Source organism: Suricata suricatta, chromosome 1 (assembly GCF_006229205.1).
Source record: "Suricata suricatta isolate VVHF042 chromosome 1, meerkat_22Aug2017_6uvM2_HiC, whole genome shotgun sequence".
Classification (NCBI taxonomy): domain Eukaryota; kingdom Metazoa; phylum Chordata; class Mammalia; order Carnivora; family Herpestidae; genus Suricata; species Suricata suricatta.
Window position 1 is genome coordinate 37,290,299 of NC_043700.1, and position 27,909 is coordinate 37,318,207.

At 38.4% G+C, this 27,909-nt stretch overlaps 1 protein-coding gene across 2 annotated transcripts; it reads left to right on the plus strand.

Moving 5' to 3' along the window:
- Window positions 1-418: 418 nt before the first annotated feature.
- FNTA (farnesyltransferase, CAAX box, alpha) lies at window positions 419-27,902 on the plus strand. Of its 2 annotated transcripts, none has more exons than XM_029936744.1 (9): window positions 419-657; window positions 3,003-3,088; window positions 13,227-13,341; window positions 16,862-16,966; window positions 19,396-19,522; window positions 21,118-21,266; window positions 25,900-25,962; window positions 27,076-27,262; window positions 27,541-27,902. In XM_029936744.1, exons 1-9 carry the CDS (start codon window positions 458-460, stop codon window positions 27,661-27,663), a joined length of 1,155 nt encoding a protein of 384 aa, XP_029792604.1. In that variant the 5' UTR covers window positions 419-457; the 3' UTR covers window positions 27,664-27,902. The 2 variants fall into 2 exon arrangements, with proteins under 2 accessions (XP_029792604.1, XP_029792612.1); XM_029936752.1 differs by having other exon boundaries at window positions 420-657; window positions 27,091-27,262.
- Window positions 27,903-27,909: the final 7 nt, after the last annotated feature.

Sequence of the window (27,909 nt, forward strand, 5' to 3'; positions counted from 1 at the left end):
ACAAGAAACATAAAGGCCCTTAAAAGGTTAATAGGGAGCACTGGAGACCAGTGACCTAGATAAGAACGAGAAGCATTGGGTCTTCTGCTGTGGGCCACCTGCCCTTATCCACTGTTTCTAAAATACTGTGTCCAAAACAAGAGAGAACCCATACCAAAGGGATCTAACAAAACCAACACGTTCTGAAGTATCAACTACATGCATTTGGAAAGGCCTACAGACGGGATGATGTGTGGGAAATCTGGTGTCCCTCGAAACTGTGGCGTTTCCTTACTCTTGTCCAAACGCCCATTTCAGACCTCCAGGGTTGTAGAGCAGCCCGGGTCTCTCTGATCCGCATCTCTATGGTTGGAAAACCAGAAAACCGGAAGTGGGCCGCCGGTGGGGGAAGGGAGTGAGGGGCGGGGCCGCGAGGGGCGGGGCCGCCGCCGCCACCTCCGCTGCGGACCGAGACGAGATGGCGGCCACCGAAGGGGTCGGGGAGGCTGCGCAGGGCAGTGAGTCCGGTCAGCCGGATCCGCCACCGCCCCAGCCGCACCCTCCGCCGCCCCAACTGCAGCAGGAAGAAGCTATGGCGGCTGAGCCCGGAGAAGCGGTGGCGTCCCCTATGGACGACGGGTTTCTGAGCCTGGACTCGCCCACCTATGTCCTGTACAGGTAACGCCCACAGCAAGGCCGCTGCGGCGGAGGCCCTTCCCTCTAAGGCGGGTGCTCGTCCCGGCCGGCGGTTCCGGGTCGCTTCCTCTGGCCCCAGCGTGTCCGGCCGAAGTTCCCGCCGCTTCTCTGTCCGGCCGGCCGGGGAAGGGGGGCGCGCTCAGCGGGATTGGGGCCGGCTCGCGGCCCTCGCTCGCGCTCTTTTCGGGTTGCTTTTTCCCGGGGTCGACGCTGTCACCTAGAGACAGACGGGAGGCCGGACAGCAGACAGCGTAGAAACTGCAACACAGTGGACAGCACTCTTCCTTAGCCTGTTTGGGTGTGATTCAGGAATTCAAGAAATATCCCGCTCTGTTTCGTGCTCCCACAAAGCTAGCCTGATGATAATCTGACTAAACACCGAAGGGTTTGAGTGCTTTTTAGTAGCCGGGCAGGAAGTCATGATTTAAATATAAATGAGGCCCAGATTTGCTCACTTTGAAAACCAGGTGTAAGGGCTTCCCAGAGGTTTGTTCTGTTGAAGTGGAGAGAGCTAGTGTGTAGGGTCTTTAAAGACTGGGATATTTTCATTGAACATTTTCTTTAAATATTTTAGCGCCTACCTTCAGACAGGCACCGAGTTTAGGCTCTAAGACTGAATAGGTATTTGTTCTTAAGCTGTGTAATACATCCCTACGTCGCCTCGTACATAATACAAGAGGTGTGTAGTAGGAGGTGTTGGGTACTTTGTAACTTTCTTGCTTTTTCTCCCCAGCCTCATCCCTGTCAATTCCTTGCTTTCTGGTAATGTTAGTTCCCTAGCTGCAATTGAACTTGGAAAGACAATTGAGAAGTCCTTGTATTTTTCTTTCGTCTTATTTTTTTCTTATGTAGTGTTTTTCTTTCGTCTTATTTTTTTCTTATGTAGTGTTAGGTAAACCCATTAGATAGCTTATTTGCCTTGGTTTTATGAATGAGTGAAAGCAACTATCCAGATTTTGTTATTGGAGTTCATGTTTTACTCGTTTAATTTGGCTGTGGTAGCCCCATAATCCTCACACCTCCTCTCCGAATTGTAAAATATTCAGCTGCTTCATTTGGCTGAGTCTGATTATTCAGTGACTAAATGACAGCCTTACCTTCCTCCTGCCACTCCCCCAGGCTCTAGGTCTCACCTCACAACTTCACAATTGTGTGGAGGCCACAGAATCTTTGCTGCCAGGAGCTGATCAGTATAGAGAAGTAGAAGATGGGTAGAAGGAAAAGAATATAAGTAAAAGAGTGGTTAAGACAAATTTGGGCAGTTTGAACAGAAATCTCTGTAGGCACCCCTTAGTGCCGCTATAAAGTTATTATAGCATTGGTAATGAGAAGTAGCCTTCAGTGATGGTTACTGTATGCGTTACTTACTATATATGTTAGTATATATATGTGATATATTTACTAGCCATGTGCTTACTGTTAAACATATTTAAGTGCTTGACATGTTATCTCACTTAATCCTCCAAACACCCTCCGAAGGTTGGTTAGTAATAGCATCTCCATTTTATCAATGAAGAAACTGAGGCCCAGAGAGATTAAGTAACTTTCTCAAGGTCACACAGCTGGTAAGTGGTAGAGCGTACATTCCAACTCAAAGACAGTTGTCAGATTCCAGAGCCTGCTCTCTAAAGACCAGCTGGACCCCCTCGCAGTTTACAGTAAACTAATAGTGTTTACTTTGATTTTAAACTGTTAGTTTCTAGCAAATTGTAACTCAAACTTTTATAAGTGCTGATTAACTGTAAAAAGTCTCGGGCGCCTGGGTGGCTCAGTCGGTTGGGCTTCCGACTTCAGCTCAGGTCGGATCTCACATTCGTGGGTTCAAGCCCCGTGTCAGGCTCTGTGCTTACAGCTAGCTCAGAGCCTGGAGCCTGCTTCTGGTTCTGTGTCTCCTTCTCTCTCTGCCCCTCCCCCTCTCATGCTCTGTCTCTCTCTGTACCAAAAATAAAAATAAAACATTAAAAAAAAAAAATTAAAAAAAAAAGTCTCAGACCAATGAACTAAATTGATTTTACTAATGTTAAACTATTGTGTACCTACTGCGAAAAACATGTTTTTCCATTTATTATATAAAAATTTTAAATGAGAATTATTGTTTTATTAATTTAATTGACAGATTATTCATTTTTTCTTTATGTCACTTTAAAAGTTTAATATGTAAGACAAAATGGTAAAACTCGTTCATGAAGAATCCAATCACAATTACATTAAGGTAGTTCTAAGTTACTAATATTAATGTAAGTGTAATTGTTGCTATTTTTAAAACACCACAGTTCTTCTTTCTTCCTATGTGTTTGAATAGTCACTGAAAAATATGTATGTTTCAGGGACAGAGCAGAATGGGCTGATATAGACCCAGTGCCGCAGAATGACGGCCCCAACCCAGTGGTCCAGATCATTTATAGTGAAAAATGTAAGTTTGTTTTTTATTAGAACAAAGTCTATAAGTCAAACTTAGTAGCAGAGTTGAAATTGACAACTGTATGGCTAGGTTGATGACAGATTTTTGTCTAATAAAGATTTAAGTGACTTAAGTTAATGTTCTTTTTTTATAATTCATTTTCATGGTTAAAACTTTCATTTTGTCCAAAGAATGGACATATCTTAAGCATAAGTAATGAATGCTACATTATAATATGTAATAGCCACAATATGATCATGCTTTTCATTTACTGTGTAATCTGCACACAAGATGCAGCATAAATGGGTTCACTTACTGTTTTATGTAGAATAAACACATTGTTGAAACTTGAGCATTTTGAAATATATTTCAGCAGTGAAGTGTTAGGCTCAGTTGGAATACATTTATGGAAGTTTAAATGAGTGGATTATTTTCTTTGACAAAGTATCATTCTTTCATAATGAATGTGAATGAAAATGCTTTGTAAATTGAAGGTCATGCAAATGTTAATTGTTAGTTGTTCTTCTAAGAAAGGGTAGATGAATAAAATGGAATGCTAGTTTTGTATTTGTGTGTGTGTGTGTGTGTGTGTGTATAATTCTGATTCAAAATAGTTGTGGGGGCCCTGTGCTCCTCAAACCTCTTCTGTGTGTATGTATATGTACATGTTTCGGTTGAAGTTCTGTTATCCAAGATCATTTCTTTTTTAGGAAAAGCATTTATTATATTTTTTTGATGATGAAATAATGCCAAGAAATATTTAAAAAGCAAGAATAATGGTCTGAGGGTTTGACCTATCAAATATGAAAATGCACTACTAAAAATAATATGTGAAACTGGTGCAGAAATAGATTTGGTAAAAAATCTAAAATTAGATGAGCATAGATGGAAACTTAATATTTGATGAAAAGAACATCTTATACCTGTATGAAAAGATGGATTAATCAGATTGGTCTTGCAGCACTTGTCTATGCACTTGGATATAAGCAAAATTATATCCTTGTTTCATGTCTTATGTGAAAAAAAATTACAGATGAATTAAAGTTCTAAAACAAGACTAAACATACGAGGGGCAAACAGGAGAGGAATCTTTCATTCTTTTGGTGAAGAACGTATTATTAGGCAAGATGTAAAACTCGGAATTGAGGAAAAGATCAGAAGATGTAACTGCATAAAAATGCAAAACTTTCACACAATGAAGAGAAATGATACGAAGATTGAATTCATGAGGAGAATTAGAAATACCTGTGAAGAAATGTTAACCTCACCAGTGATCAGAGAGGTGAAAACCACAACTTTTTCAGATTCATGAAGTAACTAACCAAGATGTTGGAAAAAGAAACTGAAAACAATCATACATTTCTCTTTGGATTAAAAATAATTTAATAAAACCTTTTTTTGCAGGCTGAATAAAATTAACATTTAAAATGGTTATATATATCATGCTTAGAAACCACAAAGGAAATGAAAAATATGACCTGTCAATCAAAAATTGGTAGGTATATATATCAAGACTTAAAATCTGTAAACAGAAGATACGATGAGCAAGTTAAAGGGAAGGAGTAGGAAGGCAAAAGATACACCATATGAAACAGAATAGATACTTAGAACTTTGTAAGGAATTCTTACAAAAGGTTAAGGAAGTAGGCAACCTAATAAAGACAAAGGGTATAAGAACTGATAGTTTAGTTTACAGAGAAATTTTCGTTGGCTTTTTAAAAGGGGGGAAGTCCATTATCATTAGGAATGAAAGATACACAAAATAAAATGGGAATGTTATTTTCCAAACATGCATTGAAAGGCAAAAAATTAAAACTATCTTATGATATCAAGTATTAGGACATATGAATGGATGCATATATTTCAGATGATAATTTTCATGTTTAGCCAGTTTGGGGTTTGGTTTATCTAGTAAAACTGGAAAATGGTCATATCATAACCTTGAAATATTGCTTCTAATGATACATTCTGAGTACACTCTGGAATATGACACCAGAAGGTGTACTAGGAGGTTAAGAACACAAACTTCTCAGAGAGCAACTGGTTTAAAAAAAAAATTCTTTTTTTTTTTGAGAGAGAGACACAAGTGAGCGAGAGTGGAGAGAGAGAGAACCCCACGAGGGGCAGAGATGGAGGGTGGGGAAAGAGAAAGAAGTAGAGTTCACCAGGGGCTCATGTTCACCTGAGATGGGGCTCGAGCTCACTAACCATGAGATCGTGACCTGAGCTGAAGTCAGTGCTACCCAGTAGGTGCCCAGACTGGTTTAAATTCTAACTTCACCCATTTTGCTGGCTCTGTAATTTTGGACAAATTATTTAACCTCTCTTTTCCATTATTTCCTCCTAGGTAAGATGAGGATAATAATAATAACTATAGTTAACCTTTGAATAATATTAGAGTTGAGTGCTGACCCCACCCTCTCAGTTGAAAATCCACATATAACTTTGGACCCCCCCAGAAGTTTAACTCATAGCCTACTGTTGTTGGCAATCTCACTTTAATAACATAGTCGATTAACATTGTGTATGTTAAATGCATTATAGAGGGGTGCCCGGCTAGCTCAGTCGGTAGAGCATGAGACTCTTAAATGCATTATATACTGTGTTCTTACAATAGAGTATACTAGAGAAAAAAATGTTAAGAAAATCATAGAGGGGGGCGCCTGACTGGTTCAGTCTGTAGAGCATGTGACTCTTGATCTAGGGCTCGTGAGTTCAAGCCTCATCTGGGAGTCTAATTTACTTAAAAAAGAATTCACGGGCGCCTGGGTGGCTCAGTCGGTTGAGCCTCCGACTTCGGCTCGGGTCATGATCTCACATTCGTGGGTTCGAGCCCCGTGTCAGGCTCTGTGCTGACAGCTCAGAGCCTGGAGCCTGCTTCTGATTCTGTGCCTCCCTCTCTCTCTGCTCTTCCCCGCTCCTGCTCTGAATCACTCTGTCTCAAAAATAAATAAAACATTAAAAAAAAAGAATTCATAAGAGAAAATGTAGTACTGTAGTTATTTAAAAAAAAAAAAAAACCTACAAATTAGTGGACCTGTGTGGTCCAAACCCACAGGGCCAATACTTTATAGAGTGAGTAAATTATACACATAAAATAATAGAACCGTGTCTGGCTCAGAATAAGTACTATTTAAATCTGTAGCATTTTTTGAAAAAGCACAATCCTGGAAGCCACTTATATCTGTGTTTTGGGAAGTGGATAAATAAAATGTATTATTGTCATACAGTTGAATACTAGATATCCATTAACAGGATCTAGATCTTTTATAACATGGACAGATCTCAGAAACAATGTTGAGTGAAAAAAGCCACATAAGTTTTAGAAGCTTTGGGTTATACACATTATATTATATACACATTATATTAAATGTGTACTTTTTATTTTATTGCTTTTTTAATGTTTGTTTATTTTTGACATAGTGCCAGTGGGAGAGGGGCAGTGAGAGGGTGACAGAGGATCCAAAGTGGCTCTGTGCTGACAGCAGCAAGCTTGATGTGGGCCTCGAACTCACAAACTGTGAGATCATAACCTGAGCCAACGTCAGATGCTTAACCACCTGAACCACCCAGGTGCCCCTTAAATGTGTAATTTTTAGTTAAAAGAATACTTTAATATTGAAAACTATGGGGGGAAATATAATGAATATAAAATTCTACTTATATAACCCCAGGTACATTTATGAGCCTGTCAATTTGGATATATACAGTTGTAAGGCTGAATATTGTTTCCACTTGTAGAATTCTGTTCTGCAAAAATATATATAAATATATGTAGAGATCATATGTAAATTATGCCATGTCCTTTGTATGGAATGAATAGTGGACAAAGTGTTGTAGATATGTATATGTTGGCATGGAAGAACGAATCATTGAGGAGGAACTTTTGGCCAAATGAAAAACAGTGTGAATAAGAATATACCAATTTCATTAAAAATAAGCAACTAGGGCACCTTTGCTGGCTCAGTCTGTAGAGCATGTGACTCTTGATGTTGGGGTCATGAATTCAAGACCCATGTTGGCCATAAAGATTACTTAATTGAAAAGAAATAAGTATTTTAAAAAACCCACAACAAACTATGTTTATTTGGTTAGAAAAATATCTGGTAACAACCAGTACCCTTGATAGAAATCCAGTGCTTTGGAGAGTGGCATTGGAGTGGGGGAAACTTGATGTACTTTGATCTTGTTTACAGTGTTTGCATGGGATATATATTTTTTTCTAGCTAAATGTTTTTTTTTTTTAAGTAACACATGCTCATTGTAGAAAGTATTGAGGATATTAAAATGAAAAGAAGAGTCTCATCATCAAGAAATAACCAGTGTTGCGTTGCCTGGGTGGCTCCGTTGGTTAGATGTCTGACTTCAGCTCAAGTCATGATCTTGTCTGTGTGTTCGAGTCCTGTGTCAGGCTCTCTGCTGACATCTCAGAGCCTGGAGCCTGCTTTGGATTCTGTATCCCTGTCTCGCTCTCTTTCTCTGCCCCTGCCCCGCTCACACTCTGTCTCTCTTGCTCTCAAAAATAAATAAATGTTAAAAAAAAAAAAAAAAGAACCATTAGGGGACATGGGTGGCTCAGTTGGTTGAGCATCCAACTCCTGATTTTGGTTCAGTTCATTCGTTATTTCATGGTTTGTGAGTTCAAGCCCTGTATCAGGTTCTGCACTGGTGGAGCAGAGCTTCAGATTTTCAGGCTTCATGCTGGCTGTGAAGACTACTTAAAAAAAAAAAAAAAAGAAAGAAAGATCAGTGGAACAGAATAAAAAACCCAGAAACAGACCCACAATCAAATGGTTAAGTAATCCTCAATGAAGCAGGAAAGAATATCCAATGGGAAAAAGACTCTCTTCAACAGATGGTGGGAAAACTGGACAGCTACCTGTGAAAGAATGAAACTGGACTACTTTCTTATACCCTTCACAAAAATAAATTCAGAATGAATTCTAGACCTACATGTGAGACCTGAAAACATAATAATCCTAGAACACGGGCAATAACTTCTTTGACATCACCTGTAGCAACTTGGTGTTAGATGTATCTCCTGAGGGAAGGGAAACAGGCAAAAATAAACATTGGAAAATCATCAAAATACAAAACTTGGGCACACTGAAGGAAACAATAAAATAGGTAACCTATGGAATGGGAGAAGATACTTGCAAATGACCTATCTGATAAACAGTTGGTATCCAAAATATATAAATAACTAAACCAAAAAAATGAATAACCCATTAAAAAATGGACAGAAGACATGGATAGAGATTTTTCCAAAGACCAACAAATAGCCAACAGACCCATGAAAAGATGCTCAATATCACTTATCAGGAAGTGCAAATCTAAATGACAATGAGGTATCACCTCACACTGGTCAGAATGACTAAAATTAACACAAGAAACAGGCGAGGATGGGGAGCACGGGGAACCCTCTTGCACTGTTGGGGAAATGCAAGCTAGTACAGATACTCTGGTGAACAGCATGGAGGTTCCTCGGAAAGTTAAAAAACAGAATTACCCTACAATCCAGTCCTCACAGTACTAGGTATTTATCCAAAGAATACAAAATTTCTAATCATAGGGATACATGCACCCTGATGTCTATTGCAGCATTATCTACAGTAGCCAAATTGTGGAAGCAGTACAAGTGCCCATGGGTAAGGAAGATATGGTAAAGGGGCACCTGGGTGGCCTTGTTGGTTAAGCATCCAACTTTGGCTTAGGTTGTGATTTCATGGTTCAGGAGTTCGAGCCCCATATTGGGCTTTGCGCTGACAGTGCGGAGCCTGTTTTGAATTCTCTTTCTTCCTCTCTCTCTGCCCTTCTGCTCATCCTTTCTCAAAAATAAACAAACATTAAAACCAGTAAATAAAAGATGTGGTAAATATACACAACAGAATATTACTGAGTCACATTTGGAATGACATGGATGGAGCTAGAGAGTATTATGCTAAGTGGACTAAGTCAGAAAAAGATACCATGTGGTTTCAGTCATAATTGGAATTTAAAAAACAAAACGAACACCAACAAAAGAGGCAAACCAAGAAACAGACTCTTAACTGTAGAGAACAAACTTATGGTTACCAGAGGGGAGATGGGTAAAAAGATGGGTTAAATAGGTGATGAAGATTAAGGAGTGCACTTGTGATGCGCACTAGCTGATGTCTGGAAGTATTGAGTCACCACATTGTACACCTGAAATTAACATTACACTGTGTATCAATTAACTGGAATTTAAAAACTAAAAAAAAAAAGAATGTTCTTGATTATACAGTAAAAGTTACCAGTTTAAAAAAACAAAAAGAGGGATGCCTGGGTGGTTCAGTTGGTTAAGCATCCAGCTTCAGCTCAGGTCATGATCTTGAGGTTCATGAGTTCAAGCCCCACTTCGGGCTCTCTGCTGTCATCACAGAGCCCTCTTTGGATCTTCTGTCCCCCTTTCTCTCTGCCCCTACCACACCTGTGCGTACTCATGCTCTCTCTCTCTCTCTCAAAAATAGACATTAAAAAAAAAAATAACCACCATTAGTATTTGGTATACAGCCTTTTCATCTGTGAATGTTTCCACAAAGTTGGTTTCATATTGCATATGTGTGTGTATGGTTTTATATGTGTAGATAGATATGTGTGTACATAAAATATTGTGTATATATATACATTGTATATATAGTGTTAATGTGTTAAAAGCGTTTTAGTTTGAAAATTATCTGGGAGCTTGGTTCTTAGTACCTAATATTTCATAGTTAATTGCCACTTATGTTTCTAAATTTTCTGGTATGATTTAAATTCAGCTTTTTAAGGATAGTGTTTAGAAGAAGTAACCTTTTTGTGTCTCAGAATTTTTTTTCAATATTTATTTATTTTGAGAGAGAACACAATCAAGGGAGGGGCAGAGAGAGGAAGAAGAGACAGAATCCCAGGCAGGGTCCATGCCAGCCACCAGTGCAGAGCCTGATGCAGCACTTGAACCCATGTGGACTGTGAGGTCTGACGTGAGCCAAAACCAAGGGTTGAATGCATAACCAACTCAGTCACCCAGGTGCCTGATGTCTCAGAATTTGTAAAGATCTGTAATTGTTTAATATATATTTTTTTTAATATTTACTATTTACTTTAAAATTTTTTAGTGTTCATTTTTGAGAGAGAGAGTGAGGGGCGCATGGGTGGCTCAGTCGGTTAAGCATCCGGCTTCGGCTCAGGTCATGATCTTATGGTTCGTGGGTTCGAGCCCTGCCAACGTCAGACTCTGTGCTGACAGCTAGCTCAGAGCCTGGAGCCTGCTTCAGATTCTGTATCTCCCTCTCTCTCTGACCCTTCCCTGCTTGCACTCTCTCTCTCTGTCTCTCAAAAATAAATAAAAGACATAAAAAAAAAAAAAAAGAGTGAGATAGAGGACGAATGGGGGCGGGGGGGGGGGCAGAGAGAGAAGAGACACAGAATACAAACCAGCCTCTGAGCTGTCAGCACAGAGCCTGATGCTGGCTGGGCTTGAATCCACGAGCCATGAGATCATGAGATCATGATCTGAGCCAAAGTTGAACACTTAACTGACTGAGCCACCCAGGTACCCCTATTTTTTATTTTTGAGAGAGAGACAGATTGTGAGCGGGGTAGGGGCAGAGAGAGGGAGACACAATACAAACTAGGCTCCAGGCTCTGAGCTGTCAGCACAGACCCTGATGTGAGGCTCAAACTCATGGACTGTGAGATCATGACCTGAGCTGAAGTTGGGTGCTTAACCAACTGAGCCACCCAGGTGTCCCAGAGCTGTAGTTGTTCATGTTCTTCTCTGATAATTTCACTTTTGGGGTTTTAGTCTAAGGAAACACTATGTGCACATAGGCATTATGTAATACATAACTTTAAAAATGTTTTAATGAAAAGTCATTGGAAGCTTAAAACAGTGATATTTATAAAACAAAATTGAAAACGATTCACATTGCCAATATTAACAGAATGGTTTGGCAAACTGGGATATATATTGATGTGGTTTTCATACATATCTGTTAAAAGCTTTTGAATTGCCAGTAGCTGGAAAATTGTACACTATTAAGGAAAACACCATACATGTCCACATACATTTTACTTGTGAAAAAAGTATTAGCAGTATTTACTGCATTTTTATTTTTAGTAAGTGTTTTGGGCTATAATCTGTTCTCTGCCGTAGTACAGACTATGTTATGAGGGCATGTCAGCCACAGTAGCTACTAGTTCGTTTTGATTAGTGGCATGGACTTTGGCATCAGTCTAGATTTGGCTAGATTTGAACTTCTGGCTGCAAGGTACTGACCCATTGTGAACTCGTTGATCTCTCTGAGCCTCTGTTTCTCTTGTGGAAAATGGGAATACAACAGGTTAATATTTGCCAAAGTCTAAGTTTCTTCAGTTAACAGATTGGCAAAGATGAGAAGTTTTGATATATATCAGTGACGATGTGGAAAAAATAGGTTATTCATACATTCTTGGAGGGATAGATATATGGATCAGATATTTTTTTAGAGCGTAATTTGGCAATGCCCGTCAGTATCAACAGTGCGTATCACCTTGATACAGTAATTCTGTTTGTAGGAATTTATCTTACAGATGTGCTGAACTTGCACATGTGCACAAAAGCATCCAGTGATACTCAGGACAACAAAAGAAGGAAATACTCATTTATAGGGGCGCCTGGGTGGTTCAGTTGGTTAAGCGTCCGACTTCAGCTCATGATCTCGCAGTTCGTGGGTTCAAGCCTCGCATCAGGCTCTGTACTGATGGCTAGCTCAGAGCCTGGAGCCTGTCAGATTCTGTGTCTCCCTCTCTTTCTGTGCCCCCCCTGCCCCCCCTTGCACTGTCTCTCTTTGTCTCTCAAAAATAAATTAAAAAACATTAAAAAATTGAAAAAGAAAAGAAAATTCATTTATAGGGGATGAGTTCAATAGAATTTGAGTACCATACGGTGAAATGCTCTGCAGCACTGGGAAAATATGGCAAACTTTAGAATGGAACATTATGTCTTCCCATCCCTGCTCCTCAGTGTATTCATAAATAAGCATATATTTTTTAACTAAATGAGTAGCGTGCTGCTCCATACCTTCCTGTTTTCACTTAACAGTCATAGCAGTTACTCCATCTCTGTAGGTACCAGAGCAGCCACCGCTCCAGTGACTGTGTTGGACGTCATTGAATGGGTGTGCCACAATGGACTTAGCCCATCGTTTACTAACGGGGAGAGATTATTTGTTTCCAGTTTTTATCTTTTTCTTTTTTTAATTTAAAGTTAGCAGTGGGGGTTTATATACCATCTTTAATTAAGTTCTCATTAACCCATTACCGACAGACCAGCCTTTAAAATTTTTCTTATGTTATCAAATACTCTAGTAAATTTCCTTGGATACGTTGAATGTGTTTGGGAGTATAATTGTAAGAAAACTTCCTAGAACTGGAAATATTGAACCAATGAGTATGTAAATTTTACACGAGCTTTGATAATGTGTGAATGAAAAAAGCAAGGCCTAGAACATAGAGTGTCATGTGATCTCATTTATTTTTTTATTTTTTTAAAAGATTTTATTTTCAGGTAATCTCTGTACTCAACGTGGAGCTCAAATTTACAGCCCCAAGACCAAGAGAACTAGCCAGGTCCCCCGATGTGATCATTTGTGTCAAAAAATGGGATGATGGATTTAGAACATAGATTTGTATATCCATAGAATGTATTTGGAAGGATACAGTAGAATCAGTTAACAGTGGGTTGCTTCTGTGGAGAAGGACTGGGAATTTAGTCAAATGGAAATTTAATGTGAACTTTTTTGTTCTTTTGGAATTTTCTACTATTGTATACATTGCTTTTTCAGTCATAAAACTGACAAAATAAAATGTGAGAAAAACAGTACTGAATGTATTTGAATATATGCACTTTAATTTTACTTTAATGCATTAGGTCTTTTAGAGATTTTCATACACACGAGCAGGAGGCACAGTGACACATAAACTACAGCTGTGACACTAAAGCATTCTCAGGGTGGCCTTCACAGAGTCATTTGACTTTCTTTTGTGTATTGTTATAAATGATACACATGCACTATCTTTCCTCCTAAGATAGAAGAGCATTTTATGTTACAGTGCTAAGTTGCACCAAGAAGGATAGTCCTGATGCAGTGGTGTGCTCTCTCCCCAGTCAGAGATGTTTACGATTATTTCCGGGCTGTTCTGCAGCGTGATGAAAGAAGCGAACGAGCTTTTAAGCTAACCAGAGATGCTATTGAGTTAAATGCAGCCAATTACACAGTGTGGTGAGTAACAGTCATCAGTAATGTTTCCCATGTAAATGTCTCATGTTTCAGTTCAGTTGGCTTTTTGTTTTTTACCTTAACTAAACTTTGTTATCAAAATAATAATTCACGCTCTAAGTTTAAAAGTCAGAGACTAAAGGAAAATTATATCCTCTGCCCCCTTCCTTCTTACTACCAGGCTCCCACGCTCCAGAGGCTAGAACTCTTAGCTGTTTTTTCTTAAGTTAACCTGTATATTCTAAATATGCGGACCCACATTTTATAGTATTTCAGAGTATATTCCTTTTAACAGATTACTTTTGTTTGTTTGTTTAGTTTCATTTTCTTTGTGCCAGTAAGTAATTTGTCTCCCATGCGTGATATGTGTAAAATGTCTCGTTTCTGCTGAACACAACAAGCAGTCCTTCAGCTCCTGTTTTGCTTCTGCACCAGTTTGGGCACTGTCCAGCTAGGCTCCAGTTCTTCGATGTGTTCATGGTCCCATTTCCAGAACTGACCTCGTTCTCGTTATTTACTCTCATTTATTGACCACGTTCTTAAATAGAAGATAACTTGTGAAAGGATGTGTGGGAAAACATTTTTGAGATTTTATACATTGAAAAGTGTCTTTAAAAGAGGCTCTTCTCAATTTATTCGTAGAATTCTAGATTAGAAATACTTTCCTTCAGAGTTTTAAAATTGGTTTTCTATTTCCTTTAGCCTCTATTGAGAAGACTCCTGTTACTTCATGTTTAAACCTTTTTAGTAGGTCTAGGAATTTTTTTTATGTTCTTTTGATAATTCCCTCTCTCTTTCTTCTGTTTTTTTCTTTTTAGAATGTTTTTTTTTTTAGTCACATGGGGTACCTTTTTTATTGCTTTTTCTTATTTTCATTTGTTTGTCTTTTCATTTACATTTGTGATATTTCTTCAACGTTATCTTCTGTTTTGTATCTGTGCTCAAAAATTTCTAAATATCCAAAAGCTCATTTTTGTTCTCTGAATATTTTTTAATAGCATCTTGTCTTTTTCATTGATGTGTGATATATTTTCATTTTTCTGTGTTTGTGTTGGTCTTTCTTTCATTTAAATATTTTTCTCAAATCCTTGACTTTCCTTTCAAACTTATAATGGAGGCAGGACAAACCCTGATTGGAAGCTCTGTGTGTGGCAGGACTTGTCGACGGGCGGGCTTCACTGTGAGGTTAGTGAGTAGAGATGTGGCTGTTGTGTGTGGAATCTTCACGTGTCAGCAGTTCTCGAGCCTTTCTTGTGGCGAATTTGTTCCTCCGGAGAAGAGTCGTCTGGTTATTGCTGGTTATTGCCTCAGGAGTGTGTGTTGGGCTGCCGCAGTTCTGGGGGTCAGGCAGGGGAAGATGGGTTGGGGTGGGGGTTCTCAAATGTTTTAGTAGATCAACATTTTACATTTCCTGCTTTCCAGTCCTTTTCCTTACCCCATATTCCTCTGTGTCTGGTATTCCTTTCTGCTTCAGATTTTTCCAGAGAATAAAGCCACTTATGTCTTGCCAGTTTTAAAAAATAAAACAAAACATGGTTTCTTCTCCTGTGTGTCTCCTTTGCTTTCACACAAAACCCTTCACTTCTGACATTTAGAGTCAACAAATGGATGTGGGTTTTTCCCCTACCAGGCAGTTTTCTCTGATACTAGCTGCATGTCCTGTAATTTAACTCAGTTCTGACATTATCTGTGTGACATTGTGTAAATTCCTGAGATTGAGACAGCATCAGATCCCCCAGGTTAAGGGCTCAGTCCCACATTTCAGTTCCCCTATTTCACATACTTAACTGCAAGTCCAGTCGTCACCTGTGCTTCTGATTGGCTGTAAATCAGAGGTTCCCATGACCCATTCTTCAGGTTCAGTTAATTTGCTAGAGTGGCTCATAGAACTCAGGAAAATAGTTACTTATGTTTACCAGCGTATTAAAGAATGTGATAAAAGGATACAGATGAACAGATACATAGGGCAAGGTCTGGGAGGGTCCGGAGCTCAGGATCTTTTGTCCTTGTGGAGGGTATGTCCTCTCCCAGAACGTGAACATGTTCAACCACCGAGAAGCTCTCCAGACCCCCTAGTATTGGGATTTTATAGAAGTTCCCTCATGTAAGCATCATCAGTTAATTCTGTTTCTAGCCCTTCTTCCCTATTGAGACAGTGGGAGGTGGGGCTGATAATTCCAAGGTTTGGTCTTCTGGTGACCAGGAGCCACCTGAGGAGCCACCCAGAGTTGTCCCAGTAGAATGCTTCTAGTACACTTATCAGTTAGGAAATTCTAAATGTTCATGAACTCTGCCAGGAGCCAGGGACAGAGACATATAGATAGTTTTTCTGTTTGTCTCCTACCAAGTCAGTAGGTATCGTCCCTTCTCTGCTCAGGGTTGGGGGAGGGGTCTTGGCTACTAAGGGCTATTTCTAGATTTTATACTGTTTCCAACCCCATCCTTGATTCCTGGTTTTGGGAATACCTGACACCTGATTTCTGAACTTTCTTCCTCTGTTGACAGGTCAGTTAAAACTTGCCTCTCAGCTTACCATTTTCCATCATTTTAACCTTTCCCAGTTGCTGTGGTAGCCCCTTGTACCTAGTTCTCTTTGTCCTCGTGGATTTACATTGTTTTCATTCCTTTGTGATCATTTTATGGGGTTTTATTAGGGTGGGAGGATACACTTCTTTATTTAATCTACCATGTAGCCCTGGAATTCTTAGGATGATATTCTATCATTTTATGAACTTTCTTTTCTTTTAAGAAATTCCTGACCGTACATAACACAAAGTAACTTAGAATGCATTTAAAAACCTCCTAAGTTTATTTGGTGTTTTTTTAAAGGCAGTATATCTGATAACTTTACCCATGTAAACCAAACTGCTTGTTTATTTCTTTAATAATAATAGGAGAAAATACTACTATAGCTCCTATTTAGCATTTCATTTTAAAAGATAACTTTCAAAGCAGCTGTTTCTCTTTTAATATATATTGAGTTGGAATTTTTTAAGTAAAAACAGACCAGAACTAATAATCATGTCTTTAGAGAAAAGTTTTTTTTTAAATGATTTGATTCTACCTATGAAGAAATTAAAGAGCAACGTGTTTCATTTATAAGTAGGATATTTGTTGTGGTTCTAAAAATAAAATATTTGATATTGTCTGTAATGGAATTAATTAGATGGATAATAAATAAGCTGTATCATGTAGGGAAATGTAGGTAAAGAGATGTCTTTGATTGTCCTGTAATAGGACAGTGGCAACCAGTGTTAACTAAAAGTAATCATTAGTTGGTTGTCTTTTTCTCCTCTCTTATGTTTGTTACCTTTCACTATTTTTACTTCAAAATGCTCATTTGTCCAATCACCAGATAGTTGTAAGAGTTGGGACAACCACGTTCAGTTATATTGCTACATTACTGGTTATGTGGAATACCTACCAAAAAAATGAAGCGTGTCTGTGTTGTTAAAACTGTATCTGATCCTGTGCCTGGGCAGTTTATGTGGAGTAATGAGACGATGCTTTATGTTTGCTACAGGCATTTTCGGAGAGTTCTCTTAAAATCACTTCAAAAAGATCTACATGAGGAAATGAACTACATCACTGCAATAATTGAGGAACAGCCCAAAAACTATCAAGTTTGGTAAGATGAAAATAGGAGGAAAATATGTCACTATGTTAATACCTGCCCAGTGAGTGATGAGATTATAGGGAATCGATTGTTTTTTTTACAATTTTAGTACTTGCATTGGAGCTAATGTTACCCGTGTCATAGGTTTTTAAGAGGATTAAATGAGATAATTTTATGTTTAGTACTTAAAGTAGTACCTAATGTCTACTTAACACTTAAATGTGTGTATTGCTATTATTTAAAATTTTGACATTAACATATGATACTGCTAGAAAATTTTTGAGTAAAGAATCTAAAAAAATGTTTTCTATCCAGTTTGTTATAAAACAACTTTAATGGTGTTTTGATCTTTCACTCATTTATTCAAAAAATTTTTATTCATGCTGTGCATACAAAGGTTAATCACACAGTCTAACAAAGAAAGCAAATAATACAGCCAGTTAGTTTACAGTGCAGTGTGAAACCACAGTAGTGTAGTGTTTTACAGAGTATATTTTGTAGAAACCAAGCCCTAGGTTAGCTTAGACAGAAGTATAGGGACTGTTCTGGGTGAGGAGAACGGAACACAGTGAGAAAATAGAGGCGTTATGGAGCAGAGGACAGAGAACAAATAGGAAAGAAAAAGTTTTAACAGGACCCGCCATGTAGTGTGCACCCCTTGAATATAGCCACTGCGGTTGCTGTTGTGGAGATGGAAGAGGAGGTAGTGATGAAGGTTCAACTTGACGTGCTGAAGGACCTAATTCTTTTTCCTTTTTTTTTTTTTAAATTTTCTAAATTTATTTTTGAGAGACAGAGAGAGACAGCACGAGCAGGGGAGGGTCAGAGTGAGATGGAGACACAGAATCTGAAGCAGGCTCAAGGCTCTGAGCTAGCTGCCAGCACAGAGCTGATGTGGGGCTCAAACCCACAAACTGTGAGATCACGACCTGAGCTGAAGCCAGATACCTAACCAACTGAGCCACCCAGGTGCCTTCTTTTTTTTTTTTTTATGTTTATTTATTTTTGAGAGAAGAAATGTGAGCAGAGCAGAGAAAGGGCAGAGAGAGAGCGAGAGAATCCAAAGCAGGCTCTGGAAGTTTGATGTGGGGCTCAAACTCACAAACTGCACTCATTTTTAATATATTGAATTTAGTATATTGGATACTAATGGATTTTTTAAAAAGACGGCTTTATTGAGATATAACTCACATAATCATACTATTCAATGATTTATTTATTTAAGTTAGTTCTGCACCCAATGCCAGGCTTGAACTCATGACCCCAAAATCAGGAGTCTCATGGTTTACCAACTGAGCCAGCCACCCCTACTATTTATCCATTTAAAGTGTACAGTTCAGGGTGCCTGGGTGGCTCAATCAATTATGTGTCCGGCTTTGGCTCAGGTCATGATCTCACGGTTTGTGAGTTCAAGCCCAGGATCGGGCTCTCTGATGTTAGGACAGAGACCGATTCAGATCCCTCTCTCTCTGCCCCTCCCCTGCTTGTGCTCTCTCTGTCTCTCAAAATAAATAAACTTAAAAAAATAAATAGGAGCTTTTGAGTGGCTCATTCAGTTGAGTCTTCGACTGTTGGTTTGGGCCCAGGTCATGATCTCATGGTTCATGAGTTTGAGCCCCACATCCAGGTCTGCGCAGAACGGAACCTGTTTAGAATTCTTCCTCTCTCCTTTTCTCCCTACTTCCGTCTCCCTCTCTCTCTGCCCCTCCTGCACTGTCTCTTTGTGTCTCAAAAATAAACTTTAAAAAGAAGTATACAGTTCAGTGGTTTTAGTATAGTTACAAATAATGTACAACCATCACCACAGCGACTTTTAAAACATTTTCCCTAATAGATTTTTATAAATATTTCAGCTAAAAAATAGAATCCAACAGAAAATCTAAACATTTTCCTAGCACAGAAACAACTCTTGACAAACTTGCAGCTTGTCATAACTCCTTGCCAGAGTAGAAGTGAATTCAGTTCTGCCCCCGACCTGGTGGAAGGAGCAGGTGCCTGTGTGGTGATGCTGTGGACTTCAGAAGAACGGAGAGTCTGTTAGAACCAGAGGAGCTTCTGTACTTGATTAAGTAGTGTCACATTTCCTGTAGTCTCGTTATGCCATCTGGGAATGTTTTAGAATTCTTTGACAGGATTTTCTGGTTGTCAGAACATTACTGGACTTCCAGATTTAGCTTGAAATAAACCTTCTTTAAAGCCTGAGTATCTGATTTTATTTTATACACAAATCATGTTTTCGGTTTCTCAGCTTTTTGTAACTGTTTTGTAACTTTTTCCTCTTAGTGTTTCTTCTGTTACCTTTTCTCTCCAGAATCTTGAGAATTAGAGGTGAATTTCTTGTTTTTTGAGTGTCCCTCCACATCACCTAATACAACATATGCTGTTGATACCTTAATTCTTGGATACATTCACAGAAAACCTCTTTCTTTTCCTGGCCTTAGGCATCATAGACGAGTATTAGTGGAATGGCTAAAAGATCCATCTCAGGAGCTTGAGTTTATTGCTGATATTCTTAATCAGGATGCAAAGAATTATCATGCCTGGCAACACCGACAGTGGGTCATTCAGGTATTGCCTTTCTTGTTACAACGTTTTCCAGATTATGTTTTAACTAAATTAAATATTTAAAATTACTGTTGAATGTAAGTATACTCTTGAACTGAAACACACATATAGATCACTACACACAATTATTATAACTAAGAATTATTAAGATAGTTAACTAAAACCTGATATCTTTCATATTGATTAATTTTATAATCTTTCAAGGTATGTTGGTAAGTAGCTTCATATTAAAGAAGAATAATAGTAACTTTTGTATTTTTTAGATTGAATTTGCATCACATTTTATATTTGCTAGCAAGTTGAATATATACTTTTTTAATACAGCTCTAATACTTAATAATTAACGGACATTGTACCTACTAGGGGCTTTGCACACATACACTGTGGAATATGATGTTACAGTAATAGTATTTTATTTCTGCCCACCTTTTAAAATTTTATGCTAAATCCTGAATAGAAGAGAATAGTTAAAACTCCCACTCTGGGCATTTTATTTATTCTGGCAAACAATTCTAGTGTTGTTTCCTGTGAATTTTTTCCAGTGATTTCTACTTTGTGCGCTATTCATTTTACCAAGAGCATTTCACGATTTTTTTTCTTAAAAATTTAAACTTTTCTAAATTTGATTAAAGGGATACATTTTTTGAAGATATTTGGTATTATTTTTTATGAAATTCTACCTTTTTGCCATTATCAAATAAGAGGTATAACTCCATTGGACTTTTCATAGTTATCCCCAGTTTTTGCCACATTTATAAATTTTGACCATTTCATTTTTTTAGATTATCTTTATTGCTTCTCTTCTCCCTGTGATCATTTTTATTAAAACAGTTCCATAATGTAAAATTTATATTAAAATCCAGTATTGTGTATTTCTCCACATGTATTTTAATGTAGCTTTATCATATATGAGCATTTTTAATATTCCCTTTTCCTTAATATTATATATTCATATCAAAACCGTTAAATTAGTACATTTTACTATAGTTTATCATTTTCCTATTATTGAGTTTGGCTTTTTTTCCTCTAAATTTTCACCTTAAACAGTGCATAAGCATTTAGGTAAATATGCTTGCTTTTTTTTTTTTTTTTTTTTTTTTTTTTTTTTTTTTTTTTTTTTTTTTTTTTTTTTTTTTTTTTTTTTTTCTTTTTTTTGCCTGTGCTTTAGTCCTTTAGAGTAATTCTTGGGTCTATTAAAATCCTATAAACATGCCTCTTGGTATCTAAATTGTTCTCAAAAAGACAGTACAGGACACTTTGTCTTCCTAAAATTTCTTTCCTTCCTTGTGACCATTCCCTTGTCTTTGATGACTTTTCTTTCCTCCCTTCATTTCCTTGACCTGCAAGTATCATTTTCCTCCAACTAAATGATTAGTCCAACTCACATCTTCATTTCTACCTAGCTCTGCTGAAATTTTATTTTTTATTAATAATGGGACATTTCTGTGGCCGCTTGGCTGGCTCAGTTGGTAGAGCATGTGACTCTTGATCTTGGAGTTGTGAATTTGAGCCCCACCTTGGGTATGGAGATTACTTAAAAATGAAATCTTAAAAAATAATGGGACATTTCTAATTGGATATTTTGTATTTTCTCTTAGGAATTTAAACTTTGGGATAATGAACTGCAGTATGTAGACCAACTTCTTAAGGAGGATGTGAGAAATAACTCTGTCTGGAACCAAAGATACTTCGTAATTTCTAACACCACTGGCTACAATGATCGTGCTATACTGGAGAGAGAAGTCCAGTTAGTAATCTTTACTTGTTCACTCAGTAAAAGAACATTTGTGTGCCTGTCATGTCTCAGGCACTGGGGACAGCAAAGATCAAGACTGCTCCTGGGGCGCTTGGGTGGCTCAGTCAGTTAAGCATCGACTTCAGCTCAGGTCATGATCTTACAGGTCGTGGGTTGTAGCCCCACATCGGGGTCTGTGCTGACACCTCAGCGCCTCCCTCTCTCTCCGCCTCTCCCCAGCTTGTGCTCTCTCTGTCTCGCAAAAAAAAAAAAAAACATTGAAAAAATATTCAAAAAGTAAAAAAATAAAAAGACTGCCCCTGATCCTGCCCTCATGGAACTAATAGGACAGAATACATGGATGAAGTTCATAGTGATAAATGTACAGATCCTCTAGTATACCTCTACTTTGTAGCGTCTTACATTCCTTGAAATACTGTTACTGCTACAGATTGAGAAGTCACATTTCATAGTGTGTAGGAAGCTTTATTTTAAAACTACCTCAGAGACTCTTAATGATAGAGAACACACTGAGGGTTGATGGAGGGAGGGAGAAGGGCTGGATGGGTGTTGGTGTTAAGGAAGGCACTTGTGATAAGCACAGGGTGTTGTGTGTAAGCGATGTGTCACTGAATTCTACTTCTGAAACCAATATTGCAATGTCAAAACAATACAAAACAAAACAAAAACAAGTGTATTTTATTAAATTCTGATACCCTTATAGTCCCTAGAGGCCATGTTACTCTACCGTGCAGGGTTTGGAGCAGAAGTCTTTGTTGTTGGGGGCTATCCTATATGTTGTAGGGTTTTTAGTAGCATTCCTGGCCTGTATGCCATTTTTTTTTAATGTTTGTTTTTGAGAAAGAGGGAGATGCTATCAGAAGCAGGATCTAGGCTCTGAGCTGCTAGCACTGAGCCTGACGTGGGGCTCAAATTCAAGAGCCACGAGATCATGACCTGAGCTAAGGTCAGATGCTTAACTGACTGAGCCACCCAGGCTCTATGCCCTATAATATCATTAGTAATCCCCTGCCCCCAAACTGTGACAGACAAAAATGTCCACAGACACTGCCACATGTCCTCTGTGGGTTGTGAGGCAAAAACATTTGCAGTTGAAAACTACTGCTTTAGCATCCAAAGCGCTATTATAAGAGAATTTCATGAATTGGCATGAATATTAATATCCATAAACATTAATAGCTGCCTCTTTCTTTTTATATTTTTAATTGTTTTTATTTTTCTAGTTTTTGATGTTTGTTTATTGTTGAGACAGAAACAGAGCATGAATGGGGGAGGGGCAGAGAGAGGGAGAGGGAGACACAGAATCTGAAGCAGGCTCAAGGCTCTGAGCTGTCAGCACAGAGCCTAACGCAGGGCTCAAACCCACAAACTGTGGATCATGACCTGAGCCGAAGTCAGACACTTAACCGACTAAGCCACCCAGGTGCCCCAAAGCCACCTCTTTTCTGTCTATTTTGTCTCAATGTCTGTTTTAAATTTGAATATATTTATTGTTTTTTATAGCCTGATGAGGACATACTCATCATTTTAATTATAAAAGTTGTTTTAGGGGCACCTGGCTGGGTCAGTCAGTAGAGCATGTGACTCTTGTTTTTTTAATGTTTATTTATTTTTGAGAGAGTGCAAGCAGTAGAGAGATGGAGAGGGGGGGGGCAGAAGATCCCAAGCAGGCTCTGCACTAAGAACAGCAAACCCAACATGGGGGCCAAACTCAGGAACTGCAAGATCATGACCTGAGATGAAGTCAGATCCTCAGCTGACCTAGCCACCCAGGTGCCCAGAGCATATGACTCTTGATATCATGGTCATGAGTTCAAGCCCCATGTTGGCCTACAGTTTACTTAAAAAAAAAAGTAAAAGTTGATTTAACAGCTCCTGGAAAGAGCTGATTTTTATGACCATCTGCTTTTATCTCCTTTGCTAATAACTTCTATTTGGATCAGGGCAGTTGGCTTTTCCTTTACGTGTTCTATATAAAGTTTTGGTGATTTAAGTTAAAAAAAAAAAAAAAGGTTTATAGTCAAGTGTCCTGCTTTAACTCTCTGCTCCAGGCTTCTTTCTGGAGCAGCCGTATACCCCTCAGACGCCTCTTAGGCTTTCTCTTTACTGCTCTGCTCTCCAAAGCTGCACTGTCCGATATGGTAGTCACTGGTCACAGATGGCTGCTTAAATTCAAATTAATTAAAATCACATAATTCAGTTCCTCGGTTGTATTAATCCCACTCGGGTTCAGGATCCACATATGGCTAATGATTACTAATTATTTTGGAGAGCACAGATAAAGAACATTTTCATCTCTGTTGAATAGTCTTGACCTAAGGGATAATAGTGAACTTACTGAAATAATTTTATTATTCTTAAACGTAAATACTGGGGCTTGAGTACAGAAAATTCAGACTCGTCATCCAGCCCTTAAATATTACTTTTTTCTTTTAGAGTTGATACTCTGTTGTGAGGATTAGGACAAAAGTACTCTGAAGGACAGCAAAGTGTCATTTTTTTTGGAGAGTTCAATAGCTTTCCTGCCAAAGGGTAGTATGCTTCAGGTTACTCTTCCTTAAATTCAATTAATAATTAGGAATTTCAAATACTACATATTCCTTATTTACCATAGTATACTTCTTTAGGCTAGATGTAAGAAGACACATAAAAACTTAGTGTGAAGAATGGAAAATGGGAACTTCTCATAGTCTCCAAAGGCAGGTCACTGGGTTTCTATTACCAAATGGAAATAATCCGTGAAGAATCTGTGAGTTTTCCAAGGGTTTGCCTGATTGGCTCAGTCGGTGGAGCATGTGACTCATGATCTTGGGGTTGTGGGTATAGAGATTGTTTAAAAATAAAATCTTCAGGGGCACCTGGGTGGCTCAATCAGTTAAGCATCTGACTCTTAATCTGACCAGGTCATGATTCCAGTTGTGAGATCAAGCCCTGCGTCAGGTGTGGAGCCTGCTTAAGATTCTCTGTTTCCCTCCCTGTCTCTCTCTCTCTCTCTCTCTCTCTCTCTCTCTCTCTCTCTCTCTCTCTCTCTCTCTCTCTCTCTGCCTCTGCTCTTCCCCCACGTGCACATGTACTCTCTCTCTCTCTCAAAAATAATAAATAAAACATTTAAAGAAAATAACTGGAAACATTAGATCATGTAAAAATGTTGGGAAAAAACCTTTTCATAGTGCTGAATGAGTTTATCACTGTAGTAGTCCCTCCACCCCTTTACCGTGTGGTTTCACTTCCCACGGTTTCAGTTCCTTATGGTCAGCCATGAGATCCAGAAACATGATCTTCCTGATGCCATGTATGGTGAGACTTCAGGTAATATAGCCGACTGCTCTGTCACAATGCCTGTCCTTCACCTTACTTCATCTTACCATGTAGCATTTAAAAAAAATAATTTTTATGTCATTATTTTGAGACCGAGACAGACCACGAGTAGGAGGAGGGGCAAGAGAGGGGGACACAGAATCTGAAGCAGGCTCCAGGTTCTGAGGTGTCAGCACAGAGCCCGACACGGGGTTCAAACTCACAGACTGTGAGACCATGATCTGAGCTGAAGTCAGACGCTTAACTGACTGAGCCACCCAGGCGCCCCGTCATGTAGCATTTTATTATCTTACATCATAACAAGAAGGGTGAGTACAGTCTAATATATATTGAGAGAAACCACATTCATGTAACTTTTATTACAGTGAGTATATTGTTATAATTGTTCTATTTTGTTAATTGGTGTTAATCTCTTGATATCTATAAACTAAACCTCATAGGTGTGTATGTATAGGAAAAAAACCTAGTATATAGGAATTGATACTCTGTGGTTCAGGCATCTGCTGAGGGCTTGGGAGCCTGTCTTCTGCAGATAAAGTGGGACTACTGTATCTCTCTGTGAAAAAAATGCTATCTTAATGGCATTGCAAAAAAGCTGAGATTACTAAATTTTAGTCAGTGACTTATTTGAGCAAGTATGTAGTGAAGCTAAGTTTTGTGACTCTTGGAATTTGTTTTAATTGGATCTGAATTATATTTAATAACGTGGCTAAAGGGAAGAGAAAGGGAGTATCCATTCTGACTGGTAATCACATCATGGTTAGAATATAAGATATATAATTATATCTTTTAGAATATAAGAAATACACATTTGTGTTGGTTTATTGTTTTTATTGTCTATATAATTTCCATGCTGTCTTTATTTTTTATTACAGCTCCTGAGAATATGTAGTTCTTCTTTTTGAATGACTTAAGATTTGTTGGGCATATATAGATCTTAGACTTCTCAAGATTGTTTTACCAATAAGAGGAAAACCTGTTTTAACTGACGTTTTCTTCAAAGGGAAAGCCTATATTAAAGGAAATCTCCCACATCAATTTCTTTTCCTATTGTGAGTTGAGACTTCATATTAGTTAGGTGTCCTTTCCTAGAATTGGGTACAGACTTCCAGGAGGGAGGAACTATGTAAATATAAAGTGACTACTGCAGACTTGAGGGATTCTCTCTAATGTAGAAAGACCTAGACCTAGTCACAGTTCACTGAGAGAAATGAAAGCACATATCCAATTTGTGCTACAAGCTTAGAAAACGGTTTCTAATTATTGCACTGCTCTCCAAATTATACATGTATTTCTTTTCTTCTAGGTACACTCTGGAAATGATCAAACTAGTACCACATAATGAAAGTGCTTGGAACTATTTGAAAGGGTAAGAGGTTGTTTTGGATTGTTTTATATAAAAAACAACTAATATGATGTATCATGGAATATCTTCCATCAATCAGATTCTAAAAGGACACTAAAAAATTTCCATTTTTCTGGATCTAAGGGAAGTGTAACTGTTAGACAGTAACACCCAAGAAGAGTGCCTTCTCTCCTCTTCACCTCCCAAGTACGTACCATCACAGTTTTTAGAACAGTCCATGACTAGGAGCACCTGGGTGGCTAAGTCAGTTGAGCATCCAGCTTCGGCTCAGGTCATGATCCCACAGTTTGTGAGTTCAAGCCCCACATCGGTCTCGCTGCTGTCTACGCAGAGCTCGCTTTGGATCCTCTATCTCCCTTCTCTCTCAGCCCTTCCTCCGCTCTCAAAAATAAAAATAAACATTCAGAAAAATAAAAAAATAGTCCATGACTGCACAATAATACAATTTTAATTGTATTTATGAATCCTGTAGTCTCTGTGTCAAGGAATGGGATACATACCCCTAGTCTCGGCTCAGGAACATGGTAAAGGCGAAGCAAACCATGTATAAGCACGTTGCACAGGCGCATAGCCAATCTCTCTATTTTCATTTCTAGAGATACCCTGTTGGAAGTCATTCCTTAAATTGACATGGTTTCGTTTGCCTGGCCCCTGACCTAAGCAGGCTCCTTGTTGAGCTTAGAGGTCTCCCTGGAAACTGAGCCCAAGGAGCATAAAGTACGGAGCCCAGTCACATTTGGTGATGTGTGCAGGGTTGGGGGCCTATAAAATCTGAAGACCTAAAAGAATAGGGAACCTTCTTAAGAAGAAAACGGAAACACCTCTCATTTTCTTCTTTCACTTCTTAATTTTAAGAAGGTGTTTATTTTCTGATTTAATTGTGTAGCAGTTTGAGTTAGTAAATGATCCCTTTTAGGTTTCATTATTCTTTTTAACTTATTGTACTCCACATATTTTATTTTATTTTATTTTATCCATGATAAAAATTCACACATAATTTAAAATTTTCATTTAGTTTCAACTTCATTCAAAATAAGTTTCCTCTTCTTGCACATGTTAGAGGTCGTTTTCTCCTGAACTTTCTCTTATTTTTGTTCTTTTTTCCTCAAAATTAAGAATAATTTTTTTTAGGATTTTACAGGATCGTGGTCTTTCCAAATATCCCAACCTGTTAAATCAGTTACTTGATTTACAACCGAGTCACAGTTCCCCCTACCTAATTGCCTTTCTCGTGGATATCTATGAAGACATGCTAGAAAACCAATGTGACAACAAGGAGGATATTCTTAATAAAGCGTTAGAGGTAAGCCAGGGGGACTGCGCTTTCCTTCTTGGTGTCTCAGAATTGGGTCTGCCCGGTGCAACTGTATTCCTGACCTGTTCCGTGTGTTCACTCAGGAGTGCAGTGCAGGGCTATTTCTGGGTTTAGAGCAAAACACAGGTCACTAGTGAACAGAGTATATAATTATAGTGGTGTATGTCATTTGAACATGATCTGAGTTTAACTATATTAGCTCAAAAGCATTTGCCCTAGAGATTGATTTACATGATCTTTAAAGAACTTTTGTTTTTCATTTTCAGTTGTGTGAAATCCTAGCTAAAGAAAAGGACACTATAAGAAAGGAGTATTGGAGATATATCGGAAGATCCCTTCAAAGCAAACACAGCACAGAGAGTGACCCGCCAACAAATGTACAGCAATAACACCATCTAGAAGAACTCGATGGAATGATTTTATTTTTTTAAGAGACTCTTAATGCAGGAGTTTAAAACTAAAGTGATCATTCCCTTTGCCTGTGATGTAAAACATGCATTGCACAGGTATTGCTTTTTAACAAGAACTAAGTGTGATGCTCCTTGGGTGCTGCTGCTATTCAGACTAGTGATTTGATTCTTCTAAAGCAACGATGTGGGGGGAGGGAGAAGAGACAAAGTCCGTGCAGGAACTGT

Coding starts and splice junctions, on each gene's coding strand:
- FNTA (XM_029936744.1), top strand. CDS start 458: ATGGCGGCCACCGAAGGGGTCGGGGAGGCTGCGCAGGGCAGTGAGTCC. Junction 658..3,002: donor CCCACCTATGTCCTGTACAG/GTAACGCCCACA, acceptor TGTATGTTTCAG/GGACAGAGCAGAATGGGCTG. Junction 21,267..25,899: donor ATACTGGAGAGAGAAGTCCA/GTTAGTAATCTT, acceptor CTTTTCTTCTAG/GTACACTCTGGAAATGATCA.